The 27,171-nt window shown below is 41.0% G+C and overlaps 1 protein-coding gene and 1 long non-coding RNA gene across 2 annotated transcripts in view; one reads left to right on the plus strand and one right to left on the minus strand.

Annotated features, from left to right (window-relative positions):
* Positions 1-19,036, minus strand: part of LOC114591549 (uncharacterized) — a 72,872-nt gene extending 53,836 nt beyond the window's left edge. The window contains exon 1 of the long non-coding RNA XR_013391948.1: positions 18,421-19,036. This is a non-coding gene — a long non-coding RNA (uncharacterized LOC114591549). The remainder of the gene's footprint in view (positions 1-18,420) is intronic.
* DOCK3 (dedicator of cytokinesis 3) overlaps positions 18,981-27,171 on the plus strand; it is a 142,008-nt gene continuing 133,817 nt past the window's right edge. Inside the window, exon 1 of the mRNA XM_028718699.2 lies at positions 18,981-19,130. Within this exon, the coding sequence (XP_028574532.2) occupies positions 19,094-19,130 (37 nt within the window). The 5' untranslated portion in view covers positions 18,981-19,093. The remainder of the gene's footprint in view (positions 19,131-27,171) is intronic.

The following is a 27,171-nucleotide window of genomic DNA, read 5'->3' on the forward strand; positions in this document are numbered from 1 at the left end:
CCATTGGGAAGGTTGGGGGGAGGGATAAGGGAGCTGGGAGTTTGAATGTTGAAGTTAACCCCTTTCGGAATTCAGAGCATCTTTATTTTGTGCTGAATACTTTAAAGATAGCATTTTGCTGGTACATGTGCCCAGCCAGACTACATAGAATTAATCATAACACATCCAGCCTTTGCTGGTGGGAATGCAGTTTACCAGGCTCTCTAGTACATATTTGCTAGTTTTGCCCCCAAATTATACCCTTTTCAGAAAAAGTTTTCAAACACTTAATCAAATGATGGAACACTCACCACAACCAGACCCAAAATTAGCCCTACTATCTTATTTTACTCTTTAGATAGAACATAACCAATAAAGATCTCATCCTCATTTATTAACTGCAACTAGATTAAGGTAAAGGTAAAGGTGACCCTGCCCGTACGGGCCAGTCTTGACAGACTCTAGGGTTGTGAGCCCATCTCACTCTATAGGCCGGGGGCCAGCGCTGTCCGGAGACACTTCCGGGTCACGTGGACAGCGTGACAAGCTGCATCTGGCGAGCCAGAGCCGCACACGGAAACGCCGTTTACCTTCCTGCCAGTAAGCGGTCCCTATTTATCTACTGGCACCCGGGGGTGCTTTCGAACTGCTAGGTTGGCAGGCGCTGGGACCAAGCAACGGGAGCGCACCCCGCCACGGGGATTCGAACCACCGACCTTTCAATCAGCAAGCCCTAGCCGCTGAGGCTTTTACCCACAGCGCCACCCGCGTCCAGCAACTAGATTAGTGATTGCCAAAAAATCAGAACTTTTAAATGCAAATCTTTTTGAAGCCTAGATTTCACAAGTATGGGACATTGTGCTTATGGACAAATTAACCATTTCACAAAAGGAATATTGATTTGCAGTGGTAAACTCACATCTACAACATGGTACAGTGGTGCCTCACAAGACGAAATTAATCCGTTCCGCAAGTCTCTTCGTCTTGCGGTTTTTTCGTCTTGCAAAGCACGGCTATTAGCGGCTTAGTGGCTTAGCGGCTATTAATGGCTTAGCGGCTTAGCGGCTATTAACAGTTTAGCAGCTTAGCGGCTTTAAGAAAAAGGAATCAAACTCGCAAGAACTCGCAAGAAACAAGCCCATAGGGAAATTCGTCTTGCAGAACGACTCAAAAAACGGAAAACCCTTTCGTCTAGCGAGTTTTTCATCTTGCGAGGCATTTGTCTTGCGGGGCATCCTTTTATTGACATTGTTAAGACAATTGGAACATAGCTTTCACCCTCCACCAATTCATCGCACCTTATGAAGAGGCACTTTCAATTGAATGCCTATCTTGGAATGTCTAAAACTACAACTATCAGCTGCTATTTTTTCTTTCTTTTCTATACAACCACTAAGCTCTGTTTTCCTTGCATAGGTATTTTGTTACTTGAAATTAAAAATCTATTTATTTATTTTTTAAAAGAATAATAAGTAGCTAGAGGCAAGTGAGCACTTAATTATTAGTCTTTTGATTTCAGCCTATATATAACTGAAAACATGTGTCTGCATTGTTCAATTGTTTCTTAGTTTAAAAAGTATTGTTTATTATTTGTGGAGGATTCTTTTAAAAAAAATCAAAAAGGAGAGTAATTCTTATATTGACATTTGCTGTAAAGATCAGATTGCTTTCTATTCTTGATTGCTTTCTTTATCTCTACTCCCTATTTTGTATCAGAATCCCAAGTGCTATATTTCATATGAATGACTTGCTCACTGTCAAGCAGCAAATCCACAGGAAGACAGTGCTCTAGGTATCCTACAGGGCTCTCCTGCTATGCGCCATTCAGCAAGCCAATTAGCATGATATTTTTATCTCTAACCTGATTTTGATCTAATTACAAATCAGTATTTTACCTGTCTGTTTTGTGTTGTGTGCAAAATACACCAGTCAAATAGTATTATGCCACAACCTAATGCAGATAAATAATTTCACATTCACATTCTTGATTTTTTTAAATTTATTTTGGCTTTCAAGTTAAACATGTGCAATAAAATAAAATAAAATTGATCAGGGCAAAGGCTTGCTGTGGCCAGAGGCATATGAGAGTTTCTGAGAAATATTAGAGGTCTCAGGAACATTGAGCCCTGCCCTGTAACACAGAAACTTCTAGGAGTAGCACTCTTTATGTGATGGTTCCTTTGGGTTAGGACAAGAACCCCAGTCAGATACGGGCTTGAATCATGAGTGAGTCTGCTGGTTTCCCTAATGCAATGAGAGAGGGGACTAGAAACTACAGAGTTGTAGATTCAGGTGAAATATCGTGATTGGGTTGAGAAGTAGGGCTAATTTTGTCAATGACCATCAAATTTTTAACACTTCACTGTATAGGTATGCCACTATTGAGTAGCTTGTTTTCTTTTTGTTTGAAGATTGTTTGATTGTACAGTAAGCCCGAAATTACATACATTTAACATGCACATTCAGCTTCACAGGTTTGGCAATAAAATAAAGTAAAAATAAAATGGGGGCAGAAAGGGGGTCAGTATCTTGGATAAAAAGACTATGGCAAACCATCTTGCCATTGCACCCAGTGTGTGTTGACTATATGCAATTTTGGCTTTAAGCATGATCCTCAGAATGTAACCCCTGTGTAAATTGCAGGCTTACTGTATTTTATCATATATCTTTAATGCAATTAGTGAGGTGAGGTGAGAATATTCTCTGCTAGAAAATTCTCTGGAGAATATTCTCCACAAACTGTAAATTCTAATGTAAGAACAAGTTTTACAACCCACATTTTAAAAAATCTAGTAAATAATAAGTCAACCAGTGTAAGTAATGAATAATGATTTATTTATTTTTTTGATCCAGTTACATTACTGGGCATTGTGTCATTTACCATTGGCGGTTCTGAAATGTGAGCTACAGAAAACTTTTTTTTTTTTTTAGTTTCAAAAATGCTATTCATTTAATCTGATGAACATTTGAATTCGTATGTATTTCAACTATATGTAATAGTCTTTTTTCTACTTTGGTGTGACCTTATTCTTAGCAATTCTATACCCTTGGCCATACAGTGTGATTTTTTTTACAGAAAATAGCTTTAACGCTTTATACAATTATGTGTAACCAACCGCATGTGAAGTGGCCTTAAAGCCTATTTTTAAAATAAATTTATTTCATGTGACAATTTATCAGTTATAATGATAAATATGTTGTGTGTTGCCTTGTCTAAGCAGATAGTAATTTGCATTTCTGATGTTATGTAACTTGCCATTACTGATTATTTGTGTTTTATTTTCTGGAAATAATAGCATTTATTTTAAACTTTATATTGATTTTATTAGTGTTGCACTGAAAATACTGTACCATGTAGATATGCTTATTAAAGAATGTACTCATGTAATGGACCTGAGGGTTTTTTTATATTCCTTTTACTTTAAAAGCTACATCTCATGCATACACAACATAATTAGAATTCAAAGTTGATGGTAAATATGTCTTACTGATTAACGTGAATCATTCATGTTGAATTTTCAATTTCAAGTTTGGTGCAAAATATCAAAGAATGTGAATTCACTGCATTGTCTCATTGAATAAAAGTATCTGTACAGTTTTTGGTTGCCATCTGAACAAGTTTACCCATGAATAAACATGCATATTAACTATATATCATTTTCAATGCATTAAAATGAATATTCTCCTATTTTAAATGAAAATTCTGTAATATTCTCATTAATCAAGAATATTCTCGAGAATATTCTCCAAAAGATTATTCTCAAGAATTTAACATCACTAAATGCAAAAATCTGTCACTTACTGCTTTGGGGACCTATGGGCCAAAAAAGTGGTCACACACACACACACACACACACACACACACACCACACATATTGGCAAGTGAGCAACAGTGAAAGAGTTTAATTAAGTAATTCCCCACTGCATATTTGACTGTAGAGTTGTGCCACAGAAGTTTCCCTTAGAAATAGAACACAAATCTCTAAGAGACCAATCCAATGTATGCCTTCCCAAACATAAATGGAAGTCGTAATTTAGTAGTAAAGTATGTCACTCTAATGCTGTCAGCCTCTTAATTATACATATTTTATATATCTACACTCACACAAAAATCATTTTAAAATCTCTGTTCATTCAGCTTCAAACTTTGCGTACAATTCTTTACTTCCCTTTCCACTTCCCCCCACTGTACACATATTGTGGTGTATGCAATGTGGCTAGATGCTACCATTAATATGACTATCACTAATGCAAGCCCTTTCCAGGCCTCACATAGACATATTCAGGGGTTCCACTCCTTTCCAGGCCTCTAGGACACATCCCTTCATGGTGATGGCAAAGTGGATTACATTTAACCTGACACCCACGTACCCACCTGAGGGTTAAGGGAAAGAGCTCATATGGAGTGCCCTTCCATGAATACAACTCATAGTGCTGTGTGAATGGAAGGGAATAGATGACATTTCATCCAGAAAAGAAACCAACCATTTCTCTATTTTAGCGGTCAAGCCAGAATTCTAGTACTCAGAAGGCCACTTGTGGGCTTAAAATGCCATCAGCTTCCATTTCTGCCATGTACGGTATGTCATTTGGTGACACTTTGCCTAATGAATAAAGGGCCCTGGTTCTTACTTCCAGCTAGCTTTATCCTGTAATTCACTTTATTCTCCCACGAAAAAATCGAATACATTTCTCTCTGAGGTAGGTGGCTTTTATTCCCATTTTATAGATGGAGAACTAATGAGGCAGTGGAACATACACTGGAACATAAGAAGCTGCCTTATACCAAGTCAGACCATTGGCCTATCTAGCTCAAAAGTGTCTACACTGATCATCAGGGTTTCAGACAGGGGGTCTCTCTTAGCCCTACTTGGAGATGTCTGGGGTTGAGGCTGGGACCTCTGCAGGCAAGGCACATGTTCTATCACTGAGCTACAGCTCGTCTTCACCAATTTCAACAGCAGAGGCAGAACTTGAACCCAGGTTCCTCAGGTTGAATTCTCTAGCCACTAGCTATAATGGCCTTTATACCTAAAGAAATTAAGGAACTGCTACCTTAGGGTAACTTCCCATATAAAGAAGTCATTTAAGTCCATAAGTAATGATCAGATTTAATCAAATAATGGCATTGTTTATCTGTCTCAGTTTTGCAAAGGCCAATTACTCCATCTTCAAAGGAACCATTAACTACATCCTGTTTCTTCACTGCAGAAAAAGTGCACAGCCACTATTACCTGTAAATATGACAAGTGGCACATATGCTCAACTATTCCCTAAGGACAACCAGATTCTCCTGAAGGAAATTAAGAGTTTGACAGGTTGAAATATGGTTAAGGATAGTAAAAGATGACCTATTAACTAAAATACTCTTTGCAGCTGCTCCCAATCAGCCCCTACATGAGTTTCAATCCTTACATTTTCCTTTAATGCTGTAATTGTAGATGGTATTCTCTAGAAGGTAACAAGGAACAGCTGTTATGAGTGAACTCAGGCTAATAAGGTCAAGCAATCTCACAGCAAATTGACATATTGACCTTGCTCCAGGGAAAACCAACTTTAGACAGAAATAAAACCCATACATTAACAAGAAAATCTTTCTAAGCAATAAGTATGTGCTGGTATGTCATGTTTCTCTAAATTCTTCATCATGTTTCTCAGATATAATACAAATTGAAAGGGTCAAAAGTGTAAAACTGTTTATTTTTAGTTTTGTTCTTGTTCCTTTTGTTGTAATCAACAATTTATATAGTATTTCTAGACTGCAATCTAATGTACAGTTATGCAAAAATCATTCACAGTTGAAAGCAGCTGGACTTCTGCATATGCATTTAAGGGTCATTTTCATTTGGAGCAGAGAGTATGCAAAACGTTTGTCACTTTTGTTACAACTGTTTAAATTTACACACACACACACACACACACACACACATGTTTATATACTGTATATCACACTGGTTAAGCAAGAAGAAAGCAAGAAAGCACACAGGCAGGCAGTGTAGGCAAAGTAGTACCACCAGGCCAAGCCAACAGGAGTTTCCCTGAACCTGGCTCTACCACTAGTTTCAGAAACATAGAACTGTCCACTTCAACCACCATGGCTCAGTTCAAGTTACCTTGCACTCTGAGACAGAATATTGGTTTCGGATTCCATCCTGCTAGATAGGTGTGACTTCCATTTCACATACTGGGAATAATCAATAGCTAAAAGAGCTATCAATGACAGTTGTGAATAATCAAGGAAAGCATATTGAGAGAGCTACTCTGCATAAGACTTAAACATTGTTCTTGTGTCCCAAGAAGTGTTGGATACTGGAATTAATTTGTACTTAAAGGTTTTTAATAAATGTGCAGGGAATTATTACTAGAAATTTTGGCCAGAATCCAAAGAACTCCTTAGGCTCACATGGGAAGCTTGCACAGCTCAGTGGAAATTTGTTACATTCCACTTAAAATATCACCAATTGCTTTGGAAATTACCATTAGTCTGGGGCTACATGGTGTATATAGCTTTGAATTTAGATTTAAATCTAGTCTTGTCATCTGTTTCTTGTGCAACAAAATTTGGAGAATACAACTAACTGGGTCTAAGAAGGCCTTCAAAGGAGAGTTCTATTTGAAATGATCTGGGCTCAGTCAAACTCACTTGGGTGTAACTGGAGGTCTGCTCCTTTTTCGTTTGTGTTTGGTGCCTTCCAGTTATTCCTTTTTCCAAAATCCACATTTGGCCAAAAAGCACTCTGGGTTACTTTGGGCCTGTCACTATCTTTCAGTCTAGCCTACCTCACAGCTTGTTATAAGGTCAAATTTTCATGTGTGGAACTATGTATACTACCTTGCACTCACTGGCAGAAGGGCATGATATAATTACATGATATGATACATTAATAAGTTCTTAAATTCAATTATTTCATACCTATGGTTCCCCACCCTCACCCAATCTATAAACTAGCTACTACTAGTTAGAGTAGACAGTACTGGGCTAGATGGCCAAATAGTCTGACCTTCTGTAAGTCAGCTTCCAATGTTGTAGCTTTCTGCCAAGTTTTAACATTACAGGTAAAACAAAGGTGCACAAAAATTATCAAACTGATTCTCCTCTCTTGAATTACTATGCAAAAAATTGAATGCATTCTTTCCTTATTTGAATTTCTTTCAACATCCTAGACCTGGGGTTGGAAATCTTTTTGGACCCATAGGCACCTCTGCAACCACGATAAACTGTTGTGGGCACCACACACATCCAAACACAACCCATTCTATTGACTACAATAGAATGCTTCTTTCAAGCCTAATTTCAGTAAAGGTAGTGGGGGGACCCTGTGAGTAAGAAGACAGGCTTCTGTGGACACAAGTGTGTCCACAAGTGCCACACTGGTGACCCTTATCCAAATGTGCCATCTGGGGAAGTAGACATCAGCACAGGTATCAGCAAAGGCTGTGTGCAAGTTCTGGGTGATGGGTATGTTCAAATACTTTCTGGAACTGTTCTGAGAGGCAAGGTAGTCATATGGCACAATCTCTACAACAGACCACAGACTGTACAAGATTCTTATACATACAGTGAATGGGAGCATGTGTTGAGAGGCAGTATGGGGAGGCAGAAGGTGCTGATCTGAACCCCTGCTGATGTTCCTCCCAGCCATTTTTTCCCCTTCCAGAAATTATTTCCAGTCTCAGAGGCTGACTGGGGGAAAAACAGTGTCAGGGTGGGGGGAAAGACTCAGCACCCTGAATTGCACCAGGGAAAACTATCTCTGTAAGAGGTTATCTTTAAAAGCTGACTCACCAACAAATGGAGGGAAGAGACTGTATGCTTCTCGTAGACTAGTGAAGTTCCTCCGGTGTTATCAAAACACCTTTGGATTCACTTTAGATCCCTCAGGTATTTGCACCTGAGCAGAACTCCAAAATCCACTTCAAGTTTTGTGTTATGGCATCTCTACACACCACTATATTGATGGATTACTAAAATATATTCCACCATAATTAGGGTAACAACCTCTACATTTTCATTCTCCAAACTCTTATTGATTTATTAGTACAGCAAAACCTGAAACATTCCTAGAGCCTGTGACATAGAACCTGGACTGAATGACCAGTGAAAGACTGAAGTATTACCCTACAGCACTGTAGCCAATATTCACAATCTAGACAGTGTCTCTCTTTCATCACTAGTTTCTAGATCTCTCCAGAAGCTCTAGTGCCCATTTCTTCTTTCCTATCTATTCCACAACCCTCCCAATTATCCCAGTGCAATTTGCTTTATTTGCCTATCCCAAAGGAACTCTCACCCAGCATTACCTCTACTGAAAATGTCCTTCAGTGGGCCATCCCTGAGTAAGACAAATTCATATACATGGGTCCCACTATCCAAACGCTCATTATAAGACAATTCACCTATCTAAACACAAGCAATCCATACACTCTGCAGATTGAAATATCCAAACATCTGGACCTGTGTGTAGCACTGTAACAAGCCTTACCTTTTTGCATTTTGCTGGTCTGTGGCAACCGTTTCGCCAGAAACCATGGCAGGGGAAGGGGGAGAGACTGGACAAATAAGAGAGCATTCTTTCCTTCTTTGCTTGCCTTTTGCAAGGTTTGAGGGTTTCCTGGGTTTTTTCATCATTTTGAGGTCAAAACTGTGGTCAGGAACGCATTAGAAATTTCCCTGTAGGAATCAATGGAAATTGTTGACTTGTAATGAAAATGCTCATCTAACTTATGATTTGCTGAGAACATATTGCATTTGGATAGTGGGATCTAAGTGTAAAATGGCCCTGCAGTAGGTATTGTTACATTCATTCACAACATCTGTTTCAACTTCAAAGTGCAGAATTATTATTCTGTAGTAGTCATTTTCAATCCGGGTTGTTTTCCCTCAATAGCATCATCAAGTGATTCAGAATATTTGGGAATTCTTGCTGTTCCACAGCAGAAATGTTTTTAATTCTTACAGAACTTTCTTATTTCAAGACTACAGATTAGTTGATTATAGGTCTATACAAAATTTCCAGTTTTTAGTTCAGGGGTCATCTAAATGTTTTGATGCCTAATTACTGCTGAGGCTGCACTGTTGTGACATACTATCTCCTTCTGTTGATAGAGTAGTTATTTATTATAGGTGCAGCTGAATCAAATTGTAGATATCTTTGATAATAAAGATTTCACTCAAATACAAACTACTGCAGCAGTGAAAGAATTTGCTCTGATGAAATGGAACTTCCCTTCCTCCCCCAGACACGCCCCAAATCTGTTCTGGGGGTTTCTCCAACCTTCTGAAGCATGTTTAGGGAGGGAGCTCAAGGGATGCATGGGGAAAGAGGAGAGAGGCAGTGGAAGTTCTGTTGTGCAAGCAAACTTCCTTGCAGGAACAGGACAACCCTTAATTTTGAATTTTACAAAATATGTAAAAAACAACAACAACCCCACCTCATTTTCTTCATCATCCACTAAATACAATACTATCAAATTTTTAAAATTGACATAATCATTTAACCTCCACATCTGGCCTAATCAAAGTAGAAATCAATACTTAAGTTAGTCATGACTAAGTATGATGGGTTAATTGGATGCCATTAATTATATTCCATGAAATCATAATGGGCTTTATCTTGGCCTTGGATACTTTAAACATATTTTAATTCCTATTAGTCACTATGTGCAGGATTCAAAAAGGAAGGTTGGATCCAATGGTGGCCACATGCTGCTTAAATCAGTGCTCTTGATCAATCAAGCCAACAATAAATTTTGAAGGAGCCAATTATTGTATCAAGATAATGGTAAGCTTTTTAAAAAAATCAGCCACATTTCACATAATATAAAGATATGCCTTTTTCAAATAACAATAACATGGGTTTTTTACTATTGCAGTAAAATATGTTTTTGCTCATTTAAAATGTCTTATTAATATTTTGTATGTAGCAAGACAGAAGGCCTATATCTGATCCCAGGAATACATAAGAATTTCCTAAAGGTTCTGCCCAATTAGATTATGTGTTGCCCTTATTTGTTTGTTTGTTCCATTTCCATCAAAGTAGCAGAATTAACATACGCAGCATTGGTTTGTTACATATTCGGTGAAGTCACTAGTAACTTAGTGCACACCAGCACCAGGGACAGCTCCTTGTGGCTTATCTTTTTACCCTGAAAATAATGATTGAAAAGAGCTCTATGCTGCTTTTCTTTTCTATAATTTCTGTGAGAGCTGGTGAAATTGGTACACAAATTATTTATACAGCTAACAGTTTTATTTTGGTAGTCTAGGGTCTTAGAGAATGGTTTGTGCTTCTACATTCAGGGTACTAGCCAGGATAATGAAGAATTTATCTAAAAATAACTACCATGGAATATTTAATTTAGGAGCAAGACTGCTGTGACTAACATGTGAAAGAGAGAGGCACAAGTGACAGCACAAAAATGAGAAAATATTTTTATGTGACCTTTGCATCCACTGCAAAATTCAATACACCTGCTGCATCTTTACAGTACAGTTCAACACCATGTCTCTAAATAGCAAAATCCTATATTACACAGCTACTAGTGCCTGGAGATTGCTTGATTTTGTGCTGAAAATAAAATTTATTTTCTGTATTCCCTGCTATGATTCACATGTGTGGCACACTACTAAATCAATGTGGAATAAATTCAGTGGCACCGATACTGATGTGACCCAGCCCTTTGAGACATGGAAATTGCATTGGTGGTGGCATCTTTACAATACACACTATTTTAAATGGTAGAAGGTAGTGTTGGAACTATAAGCAAAGGACATTCTGGAATTCAAGTTTGTTTGCATTCTCAGAAATCTGAAATCAATCCCAAAAATATTGTTTTAAATTAAATAAATATTAAGGAAGTGCAGCCTTTCAGAAGAACAAAGAGTTGACTGGCATATGTCTGTCTCAGGAAGAGTGTGCCTTTGGGTAAAACTGTTGGAGAGTTACAGTGCCTACTGTGGCTGTAGACACCAATACGGGAGAGTCATGCTTTGTTGCAACTGGGGCAGATGAAGGTGTCTGGTTGTGCTGACGCAGGTGGACCATGGTGTTTCTTCTCTCTGTGATCCTCCCAGCAATCATTCCTCCTCTGGTCACTGCTGTGGATACACAACTTGACTGACTGTCTCCAGGCACTGCGGTCATCTGCAAGAGATTCCCACACAGTGAGGTTAATGTTGCCAAGCTTCATGTCATGTTTGCAGACATCTTTGTAATGCAGAGTCAGTCCACCAATGGGCCTGGTGCCTGAAGACAGCTCCTCATAGAGTACATCTTTGGGATCCTGCCATCTTCCATTATGCGGACATGACCAAGGAAGCTTAGGCATCACCAAGAAAGTGTGAACATGCTGGGGATGTGGATTTGGGAGAACACATCTTTGAGACGTTGTCCTGCCATGTGATGCCCAAAATCTTCCTGACGCTGAGCATGTGGAAGGCATTGAGGTGTTGCTCTTGGCAGGTGTAACTTCTTCACATCTCACCCGCAAGCCTGACCTTCATCTTGGTATTGGTCATTAGTATAACATTCTCCCATACCCTTTCAGAGAGACAAGCCATAGCTCCCTTGCCAATCTTCTTGTCAATCTCAGAGTTGTGGTTATGGAGGAGTCCAGGTAAACAAAATCGCCTATCACCTCAAGCATGTGGGCACCAATGGTGCTACATGGAGTGTCTTCATCAGGCTGACGGTAAGACTGAACTCCATGAAGGCTTGGGCAAAATAGCTGATGAGAACAAATAGTGGGTGGTGAGAAAACCAAAACAAATATTCTTTAGTCAATTCTGAACCTTCTTAGCTGAAATGAAGGAATGAGCAAAATACCAGAGGCTTGCCAGAGCATGAAGTATCTTTACAGAATGGCAGAAAGTTATTAATATCCAAATCTTTCTTTAATTAAGAAATAAGTACTACTTTGCTCAAACTTGGCAATAGCAACAAAATATTTTTAAAAATTCAGAGTCTTAGGAACTTTGGTTGATTACAGTAGAACCATATTAATTAAAGTCAATTCTGCACAAATATGGGATCTTGCACTTTTCAGCAGATCTACTAAACTGGACTGCATTTCAAATCTAAATGGTATAGGACATAGCACAGCACAAAGATTCAGAATAGGTTTCCACAGCAACTTCATTGAGCTCTGTACCCTTCATTCTGTTCATTATATAAATGCAGAACATATATGCCAGGGGGATATAGTATATGTACCTAAATTGGGTTTCTAAAATAACTACTGAGCAAATTTTACAGTATTCAAAATGGGGAAAAAATGTTACAGAATTTAGTAAAAGTAGATATATAATGAGTATAATCCTTATACAATAAATTAGAGAATATACTGTTGTGGTACAGAATTAAATGCAACTTAATTAAATCTAAATAACAAAGTATCTAATCTATATCTATCAATATGTTATCTGGTATAAAGGGGTCAAAGGTGAAACTAGAATTAGCATTAAAATAAAACACTTATTAGAGGATGCATAATTGGTCTTTTCTGTAATAAGGAGAATTTAAAAGCCAACATTATAACACACACCCCATCTTTTTATGCACAAGCCCAGTTAAATCAATAAGTGCATGGTTAAGCATTTTCATGATTGGTGTTAACGACTGGTATCAGAATACCAAAGTTAGGGGATTGAAATTTTTCCACATCTGGTTCATATTGCTTAATGATCAATGTAGCAAAAAGTCTCGTTGCAATTCTTAATTGCATTTTACATGTTTTAAATAATGTATTTTCCAGGTGATTCCACTTCTGTCCTCCCCACATCAGCCTCTGGACAAAATAGCTCTCAAATGAGTGCCTAATGGGTGGGATGGGCAAAACAGCCTCCAGATGATTCTATTTCTGCCCTCTGTATCCTATGTAATACTGCAAAAAAGTTTTTATATTTCAGAAAGTACAGGCATGGTTGAGAAATAACACTGTTTAATAGAAGTTTTGTAATAGAATTCAAAGGTGCTTATTTCATATTTGGTATTAGTTGCAAATGGAAGAAAATCGTAAGCAAGATTGACAAAAACATTGTTCGTGAGTAGCGCTCTTTGTATGAATAGCCTTGTATTCTTGAGTAAGCTCAAGGATCAATAACTATTCTGGGTGTTATTGGAGTTCTATTCAACAAGTTGGAGTATCTTGACAAATGTAGATTTAACACCATGGTTGCAAATAGCAACCCTGGCAGGGATAAAGAGAAGGAAGATGTCAAGTCCTTGTTGGAGGTCACTTTGATCTATCAAGCATCCAGTGTGATTCAGTTGATGCTGAAGTCACCTGGGAGAACAGCAGCAGCAGTAAAAACGCACAGGGAATAATGGTGTCTAGCCACAATTAGTTATTTCTATACTTAGGACAGGCTCCTATTTCTTTGCCCAAATTTCCTCAGTCCCTGGATTGCACCCAAAGTGTGAGAGTGGTAAAATCTGGAGTGAGTAAAAACAGTTATGTGCCTTAGTCAATCCTAAACACATTTACATAATTATACTTATAATAAAGCTATATGGACTCTGCTGCTGAAATTCCCATTGCTTAAATAAACTTTGCATGCATCTTTTTTATTCACAATGAGTTAGCTCAGAAGCTACAGTGCAAAACAAGCAAACAACCCTGCTGGTTGCTAGTCTGAAATCAGCAGGCATTGGCTGAAATCATGTTTTTCTGCTTTTCTTGTTTCCACCAGCAGTGGAATGGCTGTGGGTTTGTTATTATTTGACTGTATTGGTCTGTGCATGAAGAACCAGCAGGGAGCTTCAAGGATTTGTCTTACTGTCTGACCTGCAGCCCACACTTAACCTCTGAGCAGGCCACTGTGTGGTCTTTTACACATCTGGATTATGCAGTTTAATGTAATTTCAATAACTACATAAACATTACCTGAACTTTGAGATCCAATTCATACTCCTCTTTATGTTGTGTCAGGGACAGATGGGAAGCCCATCTTCACACCTGCCCTTGTGTGGGATGAAAGCCATTCTCAGGAACAATGCTTTCCCCATGCTATGTTTTTCCATCTCCATCAATTTTTGTGATATTGGCATCCTTTATAATTCTCCTTCGGTATGCAAGATTTTATTTTTTGTTGCTGTTAAAAGATAGCACACTAGGAGGCCAAAAATATTGCTGCTGACCTAGTAAAAATTCTCAGCAAATCTGACCCATGATGAGAGCAACTAGATGATAATGGTGATGGTGATTTTATGCCAAACTTTGAGAGCTGCTCTGAACTGACTATCAGCACTTTCAGCTCTGGAAGTGTTGATAATCAGGGACAGAAGAATGGATCCACACATCCCCTCTCAACAATTGATCAATGATAGAAGATCTTTGGATCAGACCCAAACCAATTATTCATCAAAAGCTTTGACTCTAATCAGTGGCTGAAATACCACTGGGGTGCCAGGGGTGGAGTGGGGTCTGGCCTTTTGGATTTCATTAAAGGGTCCCATACCCTTTCTCTCATAATTTAAGAACTGCATTTACTAGAGCTTAGGAGCAGGCTAGAAGAAGAAGAAGAGTTTGGATTTGATATCCCGCTTTATCACTACCCGAAGGAGTCTCAAAGCGGCTAACATTCCCCTTTCCCTTCCTCCCCCACAACAAACACTTTTTGAGGTGAGTGGGGCTGAGAGACTTCAGAGAAGTGTGACTAGCCCAAGGTCACCCAGCAGCTGCATGTGGAGGAGCGGAGACACGAACCCGGTTCCCCAGATTACGAGTCTATCGCTCTTAACCACTACACCACACTGGCACCACACCACATAACAAGTGTAATAATGTGAAAGCTCTAAAAAATTATAGATAACACACACAAAAGTTAACATAAGAAGAGCCTTGCTGGATCAGGCACCTGCCCCAACGAATCCAGCATCCTGTTCTCACAGTGGTCAACCAGATACCTGTGGGAAACCCACAAGCAAGAGCTGAGCACAACAGCACTCTCACCTCCTGCTGTTTCTAGCAACTAGTTCAGAAGCATATCACCTCTAACTGTGGAGGCAGAGCATAGTCATCAAGGCTAGCAGCCAGTGATAGATTTAACATCAATTAATTTGTCTATTCTTCTTTTAAAGACATTCAATTTGGTGGCCACCATTACCTACTGTGGGAGTGAGTTCCATAGTTTAACTCTATGCTGTGTGAAGAAGTACTTTCTTTTACCGCCCTGAATCTTTCAACATTCAGCATTTCAACAAGTTCTAGTGTTATGAGAAGGAGATAAACTTTTCTTTATCCATCTTCTCCATGGCACACATAATGAGATAAACTTCTATCTTGTCACCTCTTTCTAAAAAGTCCCAAATGCTGCAACTTTTCCTCATAGGGGAGTTGCTCCATCTCCTTGATCATTTTGGTTCCTCTTTTCTGAACCTTTTCCAACTCTACAATATTCTTTTTGAGGTGAGATTACCAGAATTGTACACAGTATTACAAATGTGTTCATACCATAGATGTGTATAATGGCATTATGATATCGACAGTTTTATTTCAGTCCCTTTCCTAATGATCCTTAGCATGGAATTTACTTTTTTCCCACAGCTGCCACACACTAGATCAACATCTTCATCAAGCTATCCATTATGATCCCAAGGTCTCATACCTGGTCAATCACCATCCTTTGAGATCCCATGTGTGTATATGTGAAACAGATTTTTTTTGCCCTGACATGCATTGTTTACACTTGTTAACAATGAACTGCATTTGCCATTCTATCTACTGCCCATTCACTCAGTTTTGAGATGTCCTTTTGGAGCTCTTCACAATCTCTTTTTGTTTTAATGAGCCTAAACAATTTAGTATCATCAGCAGACTTGGCCACCTTAATAACATTTGTGCAGTTATTAATGCAAACAACAAGTCTTATCTTGTCTGACTGATGACCACAGTTAAAAGTCCTCTAGCTCCTTTGCTAGGCCACTCCATATGTTTCTGAAACATACACATCTGCAGAGAAAATAACTCTGGTGCTGGTGGCATTGCATTCAGAAATCACTGTTAGAGCTTGACACAGCTTCCAAAAGATTAAGGCTGCAATCCGAAGAACAGTTATAAGGGAGTAAATTCCACTGAACTCAGTAGGCCTTACTTTTGATAAAGAAAGCATTCATAGGCTCAGGCTTCGTGGATGTCATCCTTCAACATTTAGAGTACTCTTAATAACAGGGTGGGAGTCTACTATTGCTGTTTTATTCTATTAAAGGTCCACTGTTAGTGGACCAGACTACTGACTGGGCCTGGGCCAGTTCAGTGCCAGGCATTTATAAAATATATTGTGAGTGTCAATGGAAAACTCTAGGTGTTCCCTCTCCCACCACACCTGTTTTTGTTTTATTTCTAATTAGATGGTGCACAATGTATGGAGCTTGAAAAATAATGTGCATTATATGAGAGAGCTGTATTGGCAAGGTAGGAAGCAGTAACAGGAACAAAGACATTTTGGTGACAAGGAATTAAGGCTTCCTGACCCCGTTTATTTGATGTTTAAATACTGTATATTTTATTTTATTTATGACTATGACTATTGATTTACAGAACTGCAGATTTTCCTCATAAAGTCAAGCTTTATGTACAATCATAATAACTGTGTGTAGATTGGATGGCAGGGCTGGGAAGATATTCCAGCAGAGCAATTTGGCAAGTTTTTGGAATCAGAAAGCTGGAGATGAGAGCATGTCATTATATATCAGCATGTTGCCATTAAGGTACCCCTGCCCGTACGGGCCAGTCTTGCCAGACTCTAGGGTTGTGCGCTCATCTCACTCTATAGGCCGGGAGCCAGCGCTGTCCGCAGACACTTCCGGGTCACGTGGCCAGTGTGACAAGCTAGATCTGGCGAGCCAGAGCCGCACACGGAAACGCCGTTTACCTTCCCGCTGGTAAGCGGTCCCTATTTATCTGCTTGCACCCGAGGGTGCTTTCGAACTGCTAGGTTAGCAGCGCTGGGACCGAACAACGGGAGCGCACCCCGCCGCGGGGATTCGAACCGCCGACCATGAGGTCGGCAAGTCCTAGGCGCTGAGGTTTTACCCACAGCGCCACCCGCATCCCTAATGTTGCCATTACTTTTTAAAAAAACAAACAAACAAACAAACATTTATTATTAGAAAAACACAATCCATAATCTAAAAACCCAGATTAAGGAATCCTGAACCCCAGTTCTTCTTGTATGGTAGGATACTACAGAATGTCTGTAATTTCAATTACAGATGCTATTATTATTCCACTGTTATCCCACTTGGTGCCATAGAATTTCACCCTTGATGACACTGTTTCTACACTGTAATTTATTAATCCACTGTAGATTCTGTCATCATTTGCCTTATTCTACGTCCAGTCATATCCCTGCTCTTCCAATCTACAGCCTACCACTCTATTGTCACCCGCTTCTGGATCCTGACATTTCATTATGTTGTTATAAGCCCAGATGTCATTCTTCCAAAAAAGATGTCCATTATTTCATAGCCATCACCACTCTACAAACGCTGACATTCAACAATCATATCACACTGGAAATTACCATTCAAATGTTAGTCCACTGTACATACCCTGCCATTTTGTTCTGATTCCATTTCAGAACTCCAATATAATGGTATTCTAGATAAGCTTTACCCTGGCAGCACCACTGAAAATCCTATGAGTCACTCTACAAACCATCATTGCTCCTCATATTCCCTCAACCACACTGAAGTTCCACTCCAGGTGCTTTCATTACACTTAATACTACTCATGCATTCTTCATCAGTTCCCACAATTTTATTCTAGATTAGCCGTTCTTTCACATCTGACCTTGTCATTTCATCCAAGCCCCATTCCACACACTGTGTTATGAACTCTTCTTGTTGCGCCTGCTGTTGTTCTGTCCATATATTCCAGATGCTGCTATTCCAAACCATACTCTGTTCATCGCTATGCCAGCAGCTATGCTCTTATGCCACACACTAAGCGCTGCGCTGGCACTCTGTTCAGTGGCAGTCCACTGTGAGTGCCCAGTTTCTCTCTAGACATTGGTTGGTGAGTTAGTTTCGCTCTATCACACACAGAGGGTGTTTTCGCTGGCTATGCCAGTGGCACCTGTGCTGCCACAGCACCTCAGGCAAGTAGTGTTACCCCTTCCCGCCCTGTCGAAGGGACCCTTTCCCTTTTATTCATCTTAGGGCCAGGTAATTGTGCTGCGCAGCATTTCCCCACAAGGGTTTAAAAGATGCATTGCTGTCACGCAGAGTGACATTTAAGGAAAGCCCCGCCAACTTTTGCAATCTAAGGATTTGCCACGACAAACAAACGTCCTGAATTAATTTCTCTTCCCTCCCCCGCCCCTCCAAATCTGTGTTCCATTGGCTCGCTCGCACAGTATAAGGAGACGAAGTCTTGTGCATATGATGTCTGTGAAGGGAGGGCATAGATTTGTAACGGTTCACCCGGGCGCCAGCTTACCTCACGGTGGCGTCGTCGTCGCCGGTGCCTCCGAGGCAGAAGCGCTTCTTCGGGGAAGGCGCCCTCGCGCGCCCTCCCTCCCGCTCCTCTCCTCGCCAGCAGGTACCTGAGGAGAGGCTGGCCGAGGCCGCGCGGGAAGGCTGGCACCGAAAGCATCCGCGCATGCGCCCGCCTGGCAAGTGGGTGGGCGCGCGAGCCCTTCAGCAGCTACGGCGGCGGCGGCGACAACAACAGCAGCGGCGGCGGCGGAGGCAGCTGAGGAGGCGGCGGAGGGACTGCCCGTGCCTTATTCCGAAGGGGAGGCCGGGAGAAGGGAAAGGGCCCCCCTGGATTAAAGGCGGAGGAGAGCCGACCTGAGAGCGGGGTGGGGGAGAGAGAGCCCTGCGCTGAGGAATCTGCCGCTGCCTCTCCAGGGAAGAGGCGCTTCTGCTTCTTCTCCTCGCCCTCCTCCGCCTGCAGCCGCCCAGCGCACCTGCCTGGCCTGTGGGAAGACGGGAAGACGTCGCCGCCGCCCCAGCCGCGGTGCCCGGGGGGCTGTGCGGAGCAGCGTCCCCGGGCACACCAGGAGAAGCCGCCTCCGCTCGCCCATGAGCACCGCGGCTCCGGAGCGCCGCCGCCGCCGCTCTGGCAGGGGGCAGCCGGCTGCAGGAGCGCACCCGGCGGGGGCGGCAGCATGTGGACCCCGACGGAGGAGGAAAAATACGGCGTGGGTAGGTGCAGCCGGGGCACTTCTCCTTCGGCCCCCGCTCCACCTGCCTCCCTACCCCCCCCCCCCCCGCCCCGCTGGGATGGTCGGTGGGGAGGGGATGTTGCCTCCCGAGGTAGAATAATGACAATTCCCAGTGCGGGGGCGGGGTAGTTGGCGGCGTTGATGCGTATTCCCTGTTGCGCGCCTTGCCTCCGCCTTGCACTTTTGAGGCGCTCCGTGTGTGTGTGTGTGTGTGGCTCTCGGCGAGCCCAACTTGATTCTTTGTCAGAAAATGGCGTTTTGGGGATGGTGTCGGAGGAGGGGGTGTCGGAGAAAATGCGGGGTTGCTGCTGTTGGATGGCTTGAGCAGCCAGGCGCCTCTCTCTCTCTCTCTCTCTCTCTCTCTCTCTCTCTCTCTCCGTCTCCCTCTCTTCCTTTTTGGAAACCGTGGCGTGTGCAGCGTTATTCGTCTCTCTGCTGCAGCCCGTATCTTCCCCTCTCTCTCTGCTCCCCATTAGGCTTCTTTGCTCTTCCATCGCAAGATGGAAAGAGAAAAAAGCGGCTGTGGCGGGAAGGGAAGGGGGGGGGGAAGCCCTTTTATTTTCCGCGTTGGTTGAACAGGTTGCGTTTCAGAAATAAAGATGGACATCGGTGCTCTCGGTGGGAGGAATCCGGGTAGGCTTCTTGTTCCAGTGTCGTAGCAGCTGGAGTGGATAGGAAAATAAGCCGTGTGGTGTATTCGCGTATTTGTGGAGGGGTGAAATGCAGGCTGCCTTAGACAGGGTTCAGGAAACCCAGTCCCATCTTTTTTAAACACACTTAATTCGTGCAAAGCCCGTCTTTTTATCGGTGGTCTAGGGCGCTCTTGCGAGGGTTGAAGATAAGGAATTAGAACTGTACCGTCGTTAGGGGGCGCCAATCACGCACCTGCTCTGAGTCAGTCGCTGGATAACCCAAACGCAACTTGCTACACTTAAAAAAAACCCCAATAAGGTGCAAACAACAAAAAGTCATTTGGCCTACGGATACAAAACTACGGCGAGTATAATACTTTAGGCTGGTGTTATCAACTAACACGGGTATCCACCCCTATATAAAGTTAAAAGGCTCGTTTTTATTAATATATGCATGTTTTAGTTTATTTTTGGGATTGGTGTCCTTAGTTTTGGGTTCTCTTTCAACGTACTCTTGTTTCAGATGGTGGTTTTAAAACGCAAACACCTAATGCTGCTATGATGCAGGTGGCAGAAGAGAATCAAAATTATAATGTTGTGTGCTGTAGGTTTAGTAGATCAGATGACTTTCCCCCCTGATTTCCCCCCCCCCTTGGTTTCTGTATGTATTCCTGAAGATTTGCTTAGGTAAATTATTATGTAAATGTTTCCATATTGATTTGGAGCATCAATAACATGTACTGTTTATTACCCAGCAAGTGGTTAATCACATGTAATCATTCATATTTAAATATCCTCTGTTTTATAATAATAGAAAAATCCAGGATGTACTAATACCAAGGAGATGCAGTTTTTAATGCAACAGCTGAACTTTAGGAAGCATGCAGGATGAACAGGAAACATAACTATAGCATAATGAATTGTACAGTGTGAGATTAGTCAGCACAGTAATAACTCCATAAGACAAACTGTTATTGCATAGCTAAAGGCTAAAATCAAGAAAATAAAAATTGAGAAATTCCTACCAATGATGACCATGGTAGTTTTAACATAAGGTAGTCAAAAAGATATTGAGGACTAAACACCATACTACTTCTTTCAGCCCACAAACAGTTAATAAATTGGCCTTCATAAAAGAGAATAACCAGTGATTAAAGCCATAGTTTAAATATACAATTTATTTTCAACAGCCCCAATAAATACTAAATCTAAAAAGTGAGTCTACGGTATTTAGAAACATTTTTCTCAAGATGGATGGGCAGCTGTTGAATTTTGGTGTGCTATTCTTTTTACTGTCTCATGTTGCAATGCAGTGTTAAAGATTCTCTAGTAGCTTTGGAGGCTGAAATTCTTGATTTTGTACCGTTTTCTTTGTTTTTAAATTATCCCTGCTTTGTTTCTTACTCTCCATACAACACAGAGACTATACCAATATCCTCTAGGAATCTAACTATCCTTCCCAGCCCTCCCCATTAAACACTGTTGACTTCTGGAAAATGATTTCAGTTTCAAATTAATACTATGTGTTGTAAAAGAGTCTAGCAAAAGCCATCAGTTTCTAGCTTTCTGCAATCTCTGGTTTAGGCTGTACTAAAGGGTCAAAAATGAATTCTCAGAACTCAGCAAAAAATGTACTGGTCTGTATAATTTGATTGCTGCTGAACAAAAATTCTTTTCCCCATACTTTACATTGCTGATGTTTTTTTATAATCCCCCCTAAGAGAAAACAGGCAGTCTCCCTTTTCACCTGCATCTGGGCCATATGTAATGCTTCCTTATTTATCCAGGCTTTGGTTGATAGTTTTCTGAAGTTTTTACGCTGCTGGATTGAACTGCATTCTGCAATACATTATAGTGCTGTTTTAAATTGTTTTAATTAAATTTTATTATTTATACATGCCCCTGGCACCCTTTGGAGAGGTTGTAAATTCATTTAATATTTCAAATTTATATGTAAAAAATGTATGTTAGCAATGGTTATTAGCTTGGAAGTTTAAGACATGATATTTTTTAATGTGGACATATATTCACAATGCCTAGCATCCAAAATTGCACTCCTGAATGAACAATTTCTGCCAACTCCTCCTTCCATCTGTGCAGCCCCTTTTACCATTCCCACAGGTCCCCAAACTCAAGGAGGACAAGGGACTGGGAAACAGGAACACCACATTCTGTGATTATGAACTCCGTTCTTTTCAAATTAGGGCAGTTAAGATTCAAGTGAATGAGCTTGTAATGAAAAAAGTGTCTGACTTCCTTCTGAAACATAAAACCTGCTGTGATATATAAAGATAAATATTACCCCCACATATGATTTCAACTGCTAAGTGTTGAGCTACACAATGAGCCAAGGTGCATTTTGCAGCTGTTACTGGGCTATTCTCATTTCAGATTGAAGGTATGGGAATAGCATGAATGAATGGTCTTCTTTTTCAACTGTTCATACAGAAAATATGTATGACAGAGGGATAGGATGGAGAGGAGTTTCAACTACATATGTAAAAGGAAGCATTTCAAAGCTTTTTTACTATGAAGTAAGCTCAAGGTCTGCATCCTTTCCTAGGCTTGGTTCCAAAGAGCTTTTTAAGATTACCCAAGAGGCTTGCACTAGCCCAGTGGAGTGTTTGACTTTTCTTTGAACAGCTGATCTCTGTGCCACACCACAGATATTTTTGAAACTCCCATACTCTGTGTTATAGGCAGCTGTATGTGAAAAAGATATATCCAAAAACTAGACCCTTTGGGTCATGGTCTTCCCCATTAAGATTTGGTAGCTTCCTTGGACCTTGTGGCTTACATTTTAGGTCTTTCTGCATAGGCCTCTGAAAATAGGACTTTGTGTCTACTTTTTAAGTAGAAAGAAATTCTCCATTGAAAATGCATATTTCAAAATACTCAGGAAAACTTGGTTGATCCCCACTTGCAATCTTAGCAGGTGGATAATTTTGCATTTATCCATTTAGATTACTCCACACAGTGCATAATTATTGAATCTACTGGGATGGCTTCAAAAGGTGATCAGAAAAACTCATGAAGTTAGATCTATTATTGCTGATGAATAACCATGCTGGTATGCTCTGCTTTTGAGTTCCTCAATATGATTAGTCAGTAGAGGAAACAGGATGCTTGGTCTATTCTTGTGAGCCATATATCTTTCTAGGTCTTTGGATGTGTTTCACCCCCTCCCCCTTTTAAAAGTTAAAGGCAAAAGCACTTGTTTTGTAGAGCTGAAGTTTACATCTTCTCTACAATGGTGATCAAGATGAGTGTAGTCCTAGTAATGGATGTCTAAATGAATCTTGGCTATGCATTTGTAATTCGGTGTTCTTTAAGTCTAGAACACTGCATTGTTTTAGTTTACATAGGTACAGGTATTATATTATAGCTATATATTATAGTTATATATATTAAACTAGGATAACTTATGATGTATTTTCTTGACAAAACAATAAAATATTAAGCCAAAATGCCTGCATTTTAGATTGCAATCCTGTGCATGTTTGTCTTGTCTATTAAACACAGGCTTTCCTCTGAATAAACATGACTAGGATTGCTCATTAAATTTATCTTGGTATAGAGAAACTAATGTTTTACAGTACTGTCTTATATAATCGCAAGTTAGCATTCAAATTGCAACTTTTTGTTGCATAGTAAAGTGATCTAAAATGTTAATGTTTTGTGGGTGGCTTTTTCTGGGATGGTTAGAATGTTTCTTCGTTTATAACAATTTATATACTGCTGGTAAAAGATACTTCTAACCATTGAGGCAACCTGAGCCTCCAAACACAGAGATGGATCAAGGAGTACCCTCAAACTCTGAACTTGTTATTTCAGAGGGAGTGAAATCCCACCCAGAACAAGCCAATCTCCCAGACATGGGAGCCACCAACCCATAGTGCCTCCACATTCACAGAGTTCCAGTTCAGTTCATTCACCCTCATTGTCTACCACGGCATCCAGACAATCATCCAGATCTTGCACAGCTTCTCCTGACCCTACCAGTGGTTTCATATTGATGTGAGTTGTTTAGACACCAGGCTGTAGAAATCACTGGGGTCTCAAAGAGCTGTTGTTTCCCACCTCCCCTTTAATGTGTGTTGCCTCACTTTATAGGCAAAAACTCAACAGGTAAGCCTTTTTCATAAAGAAATAGTTAAGGAAAAAGTTTCACCATGATTGTGTTCCCTCTAATTTAGTGTTATGCCATGCCCCCAATGCAGCTGTTTTGTGACTGGAACCCCCAGCACACTCAAAATTCAAAATGTCCCCCCTCTTCCTTATAGGGTGGCAACCCCAGCTCAACTTCAAACTCATATTCTACAATACCATATCTAGAAGACCTGTTTATCATACTCCCTTTAATAACATGCAAGCTACCATGCACCAATAAGCAAGCCTCCCAAAATTAAAATATTACTTATATATAAATGTAAATATTATTTATATTTAAATGTTATTTTGTGTTTCCCCTTTCTAAGAACTTGTGGGTCAGCATTTTACAAGGTTTGTTTCTTTTTGAAGGAGAGGGCACTGGAAACTTAGTGGTGTGTGTTTGATGCTTAGTTTATCTGCAAGTAAGTAGAAGTAGTCACAAAACAACATTAGCAACCCAGAACCTGCTTCTCCCATTCACCTACAAACTCAAAACAACTTCTGCCTGTTCCACCTCTGCCTTATCAATTACATTTTAGAAAATGCCTTTTCAGGAACCATAAGTTCATTTTCAAATGTTTATATCTGGTTCAAATTTCCAGATAATTAATCTGTTTAAGGGAGTACTACATGACCCAAGTGATAAGTTTCCAGCCCTCGATCTGTAGCATGGTCTCATGTGAACCTACCCCTTAAAAATAGGAGCATGTGGGGCTTCATCAGCTTTCAGATTACATCTGTGGCTTATTTCCAGAGGAGTAGCTTGCAGTAAAAACAGCAGAGAGTCTTGTGGCACCTTAAAGACTTCGAAAAACTCCTGTGACATAAACTTCCACTGTTGTGTAAATTGCTTCCAATACTTCCACCCAAAATGGAGAAAGGCTTCCTGCCAGAAGTCTCGTGCTTTGTTTTGTAAACAATGCCTTCATCTTTCCAGAGTAACTGAAATCCAGTTAATTGCAACAGCATTAGAACAAGCTCTTATCTCTTGTCAGGCTCTTGCTTGCCCTGAGGCTCAGTCATTAGCAAAGGTTAGTAATGAGTTGTTAATGCATGAAGAATGTCCATCTTCAGTTGCAGAGTTCTGCTGTGAACAGTTGCTTGTTTTAAAATGTGAAGAGATTGATGTTTAGCTCAGGCTACTTGGGATTATGAAGAGAGAATTGGAATACAAGCCTTACTCAAGTGTGGTAATGGAGAGCTTTTTTTACGTGTTCTTTTTGAAGTCTGGTATTCTTATATGCTTGGGGACGCAGGTTGTGCTGTGGGTAAAACCTCAGCACCTAGGACTTGCCGATCGCATGGTCGGCGGTTCGAATCCCCGCGGCGGGGTGAGCTCCCGTCGTTCGGTCCCAGCTCCTGCCCACCTAGCAGTTCGAAAGCACAATTAAGTGCAAGTAGATAAATAGGTACCGCTTTCTAGCGGGAAGGTAAATGGCGTTCCGTGTGCTGCTCTGGTGCCAGATCGCCGGAGCAGCTTCGTCACGCTGGCCACGTGACCCGGAAGTGTCTGCGGACAGCGCTGGCTCCCGGCCTCTAGAGTGAGATGAGTGCACAACCCTAGAGTCTGTCAAGACTGGCCCGTACGTGCAGGGGTACCTTTACCTTTACCTTTATTCTTATATGCTTAGAGACATGGGCGTAGCCAGAGGGGGGCAGGGGGCAGCTGCCCCCCCAATAAAGTAAGTAAATAAAAAGGCTTCATTAATTGACCAATTGTGTCACAAATAACTTTGTTCTAACCCCCCCCCCAACATAATGCCTGCCCCCCCAACAAATCCTGGCTATGTCCGTGTTTAGAGACCCCTTAGTTTATTATTGGACGTGGGTGGCGCTGTGGGTTAAACCACAGAGCCTAGGACTTGCTGATCAGAAGGTCGGCGGTTCGAATCCCTGCGACGGGGTGAGCTCCCGTTGCTCGGTCCCTGCTCCTGCCAACCTAGCAGTTCAAAAGCACCTCAAAGTGCAAGTAGATAAATAGGTACCGCTCCGGTGGGAAAGTAAACGGTGTTTCCGTGCACTGCTATGGTTCGCCAGAAGTGGCTTAGTCATGCTGGCCACATGACCCGGAAGCTGTACGCTTGCTCCCTCGGCCAATAAAGCGAGATGAGTGCCGCAACCCCAGAGTTGGCCACGACTGGATCTAATGGTCAGGGGTCCCTTTACCTTTACCTTTACCTTTAGTTTATTATTGGCATGTTCTGTGGCTGAGCTCTGCCAGGTTGGAAAGCAAGTTTTGGGGAAGAGTACTCAGCAATTCCTGTTTTATGTTAAGCATTTAAAATTGGAGATGGGGAACACAGTTCTTTAGGGATTATTATTTTTTCTGGCACTAGCTTCTGTAGACTATATTCCATGTCATCAGATGCAGGAACTGTAGTCCATGAAATTTTACATCATAATAAATTTGTAAGGCCTTAAGTTGACATATGACTTGTTTTTGGTTCAGTGTACTAATATGGCTACTCCTCTGGAAACTGTAATTCAGCACAGAAAAATACAAGAAACCCTTTATTACATAAGGATTTTAAGTGTCTGAGACTGGAATATTTTCTGCATTTTGAAAAGATTCTTTTTAATCGGACATAGTAGGGGAAAGGATCTAATGACATATTTTTGTGTTATGCAGTTATTCTGTGTGCCACTTTGAAAGGTGGTTTTACAACCTTTCAATAAATGTAAATAAATGTAATTGGGTACCCTACTCCAATCTCTTGGAAGCATATATTTATTGTAAGAAGCTTACACTCCTTTTGAGTGTTTTCTTCAGGTAAATTTAGGCTAGTTGAGATCTAGTGGCATAACTGCTGCCCAGCTACGCCAAACCAGATTCAAGGTTGTTGTATCCATTTATGAAGTTTTGAACAGTTTAGGTGCAGATTATCTTTTGGACCACCTAAACCCTTATATCCCAACTTGATCACTGGGATCATCTGCAGGAGTGTCGTTGGCTGTCCCCTGAGTTGGCAGTGGCAGAACAGGGGGGGGGATTCAAGGGCGGGGGGCAGAAATTTCTGGGGAGGTGCCCAGGGAGAGTAAAATGGAGGGAAGTTCCATTGCACAAAAGGAAGTCATGCACTAATAGAACCACTTTGATAGATACTGCCCATAGTGTTATGTTTTCTATAGTTAATTTTGCACCTAGCCCAGGGGGTAATTAAACTCAGAATGTGTGAAAACACTGTGTAGTGTAGTGGCTGGACATGTATTGGGCAAGGATTCCTGGAGACCCACTTT

Source organism: Podarcis muralis, chromosome 2 (assembly GCF_964188315.1).
Source record: "Podarcis muralis chromosome 2, rPodMur119.hap1.1, whole genome shotgun sequence".
In the NCBI taxonomy this organism is placed as follows: domain Eukaryota; kingdom Metazoa; phylum Chordata; class Lepidosauria; order Squamata; family Lacertidae; genus Podarcis; species Podarcis muralis.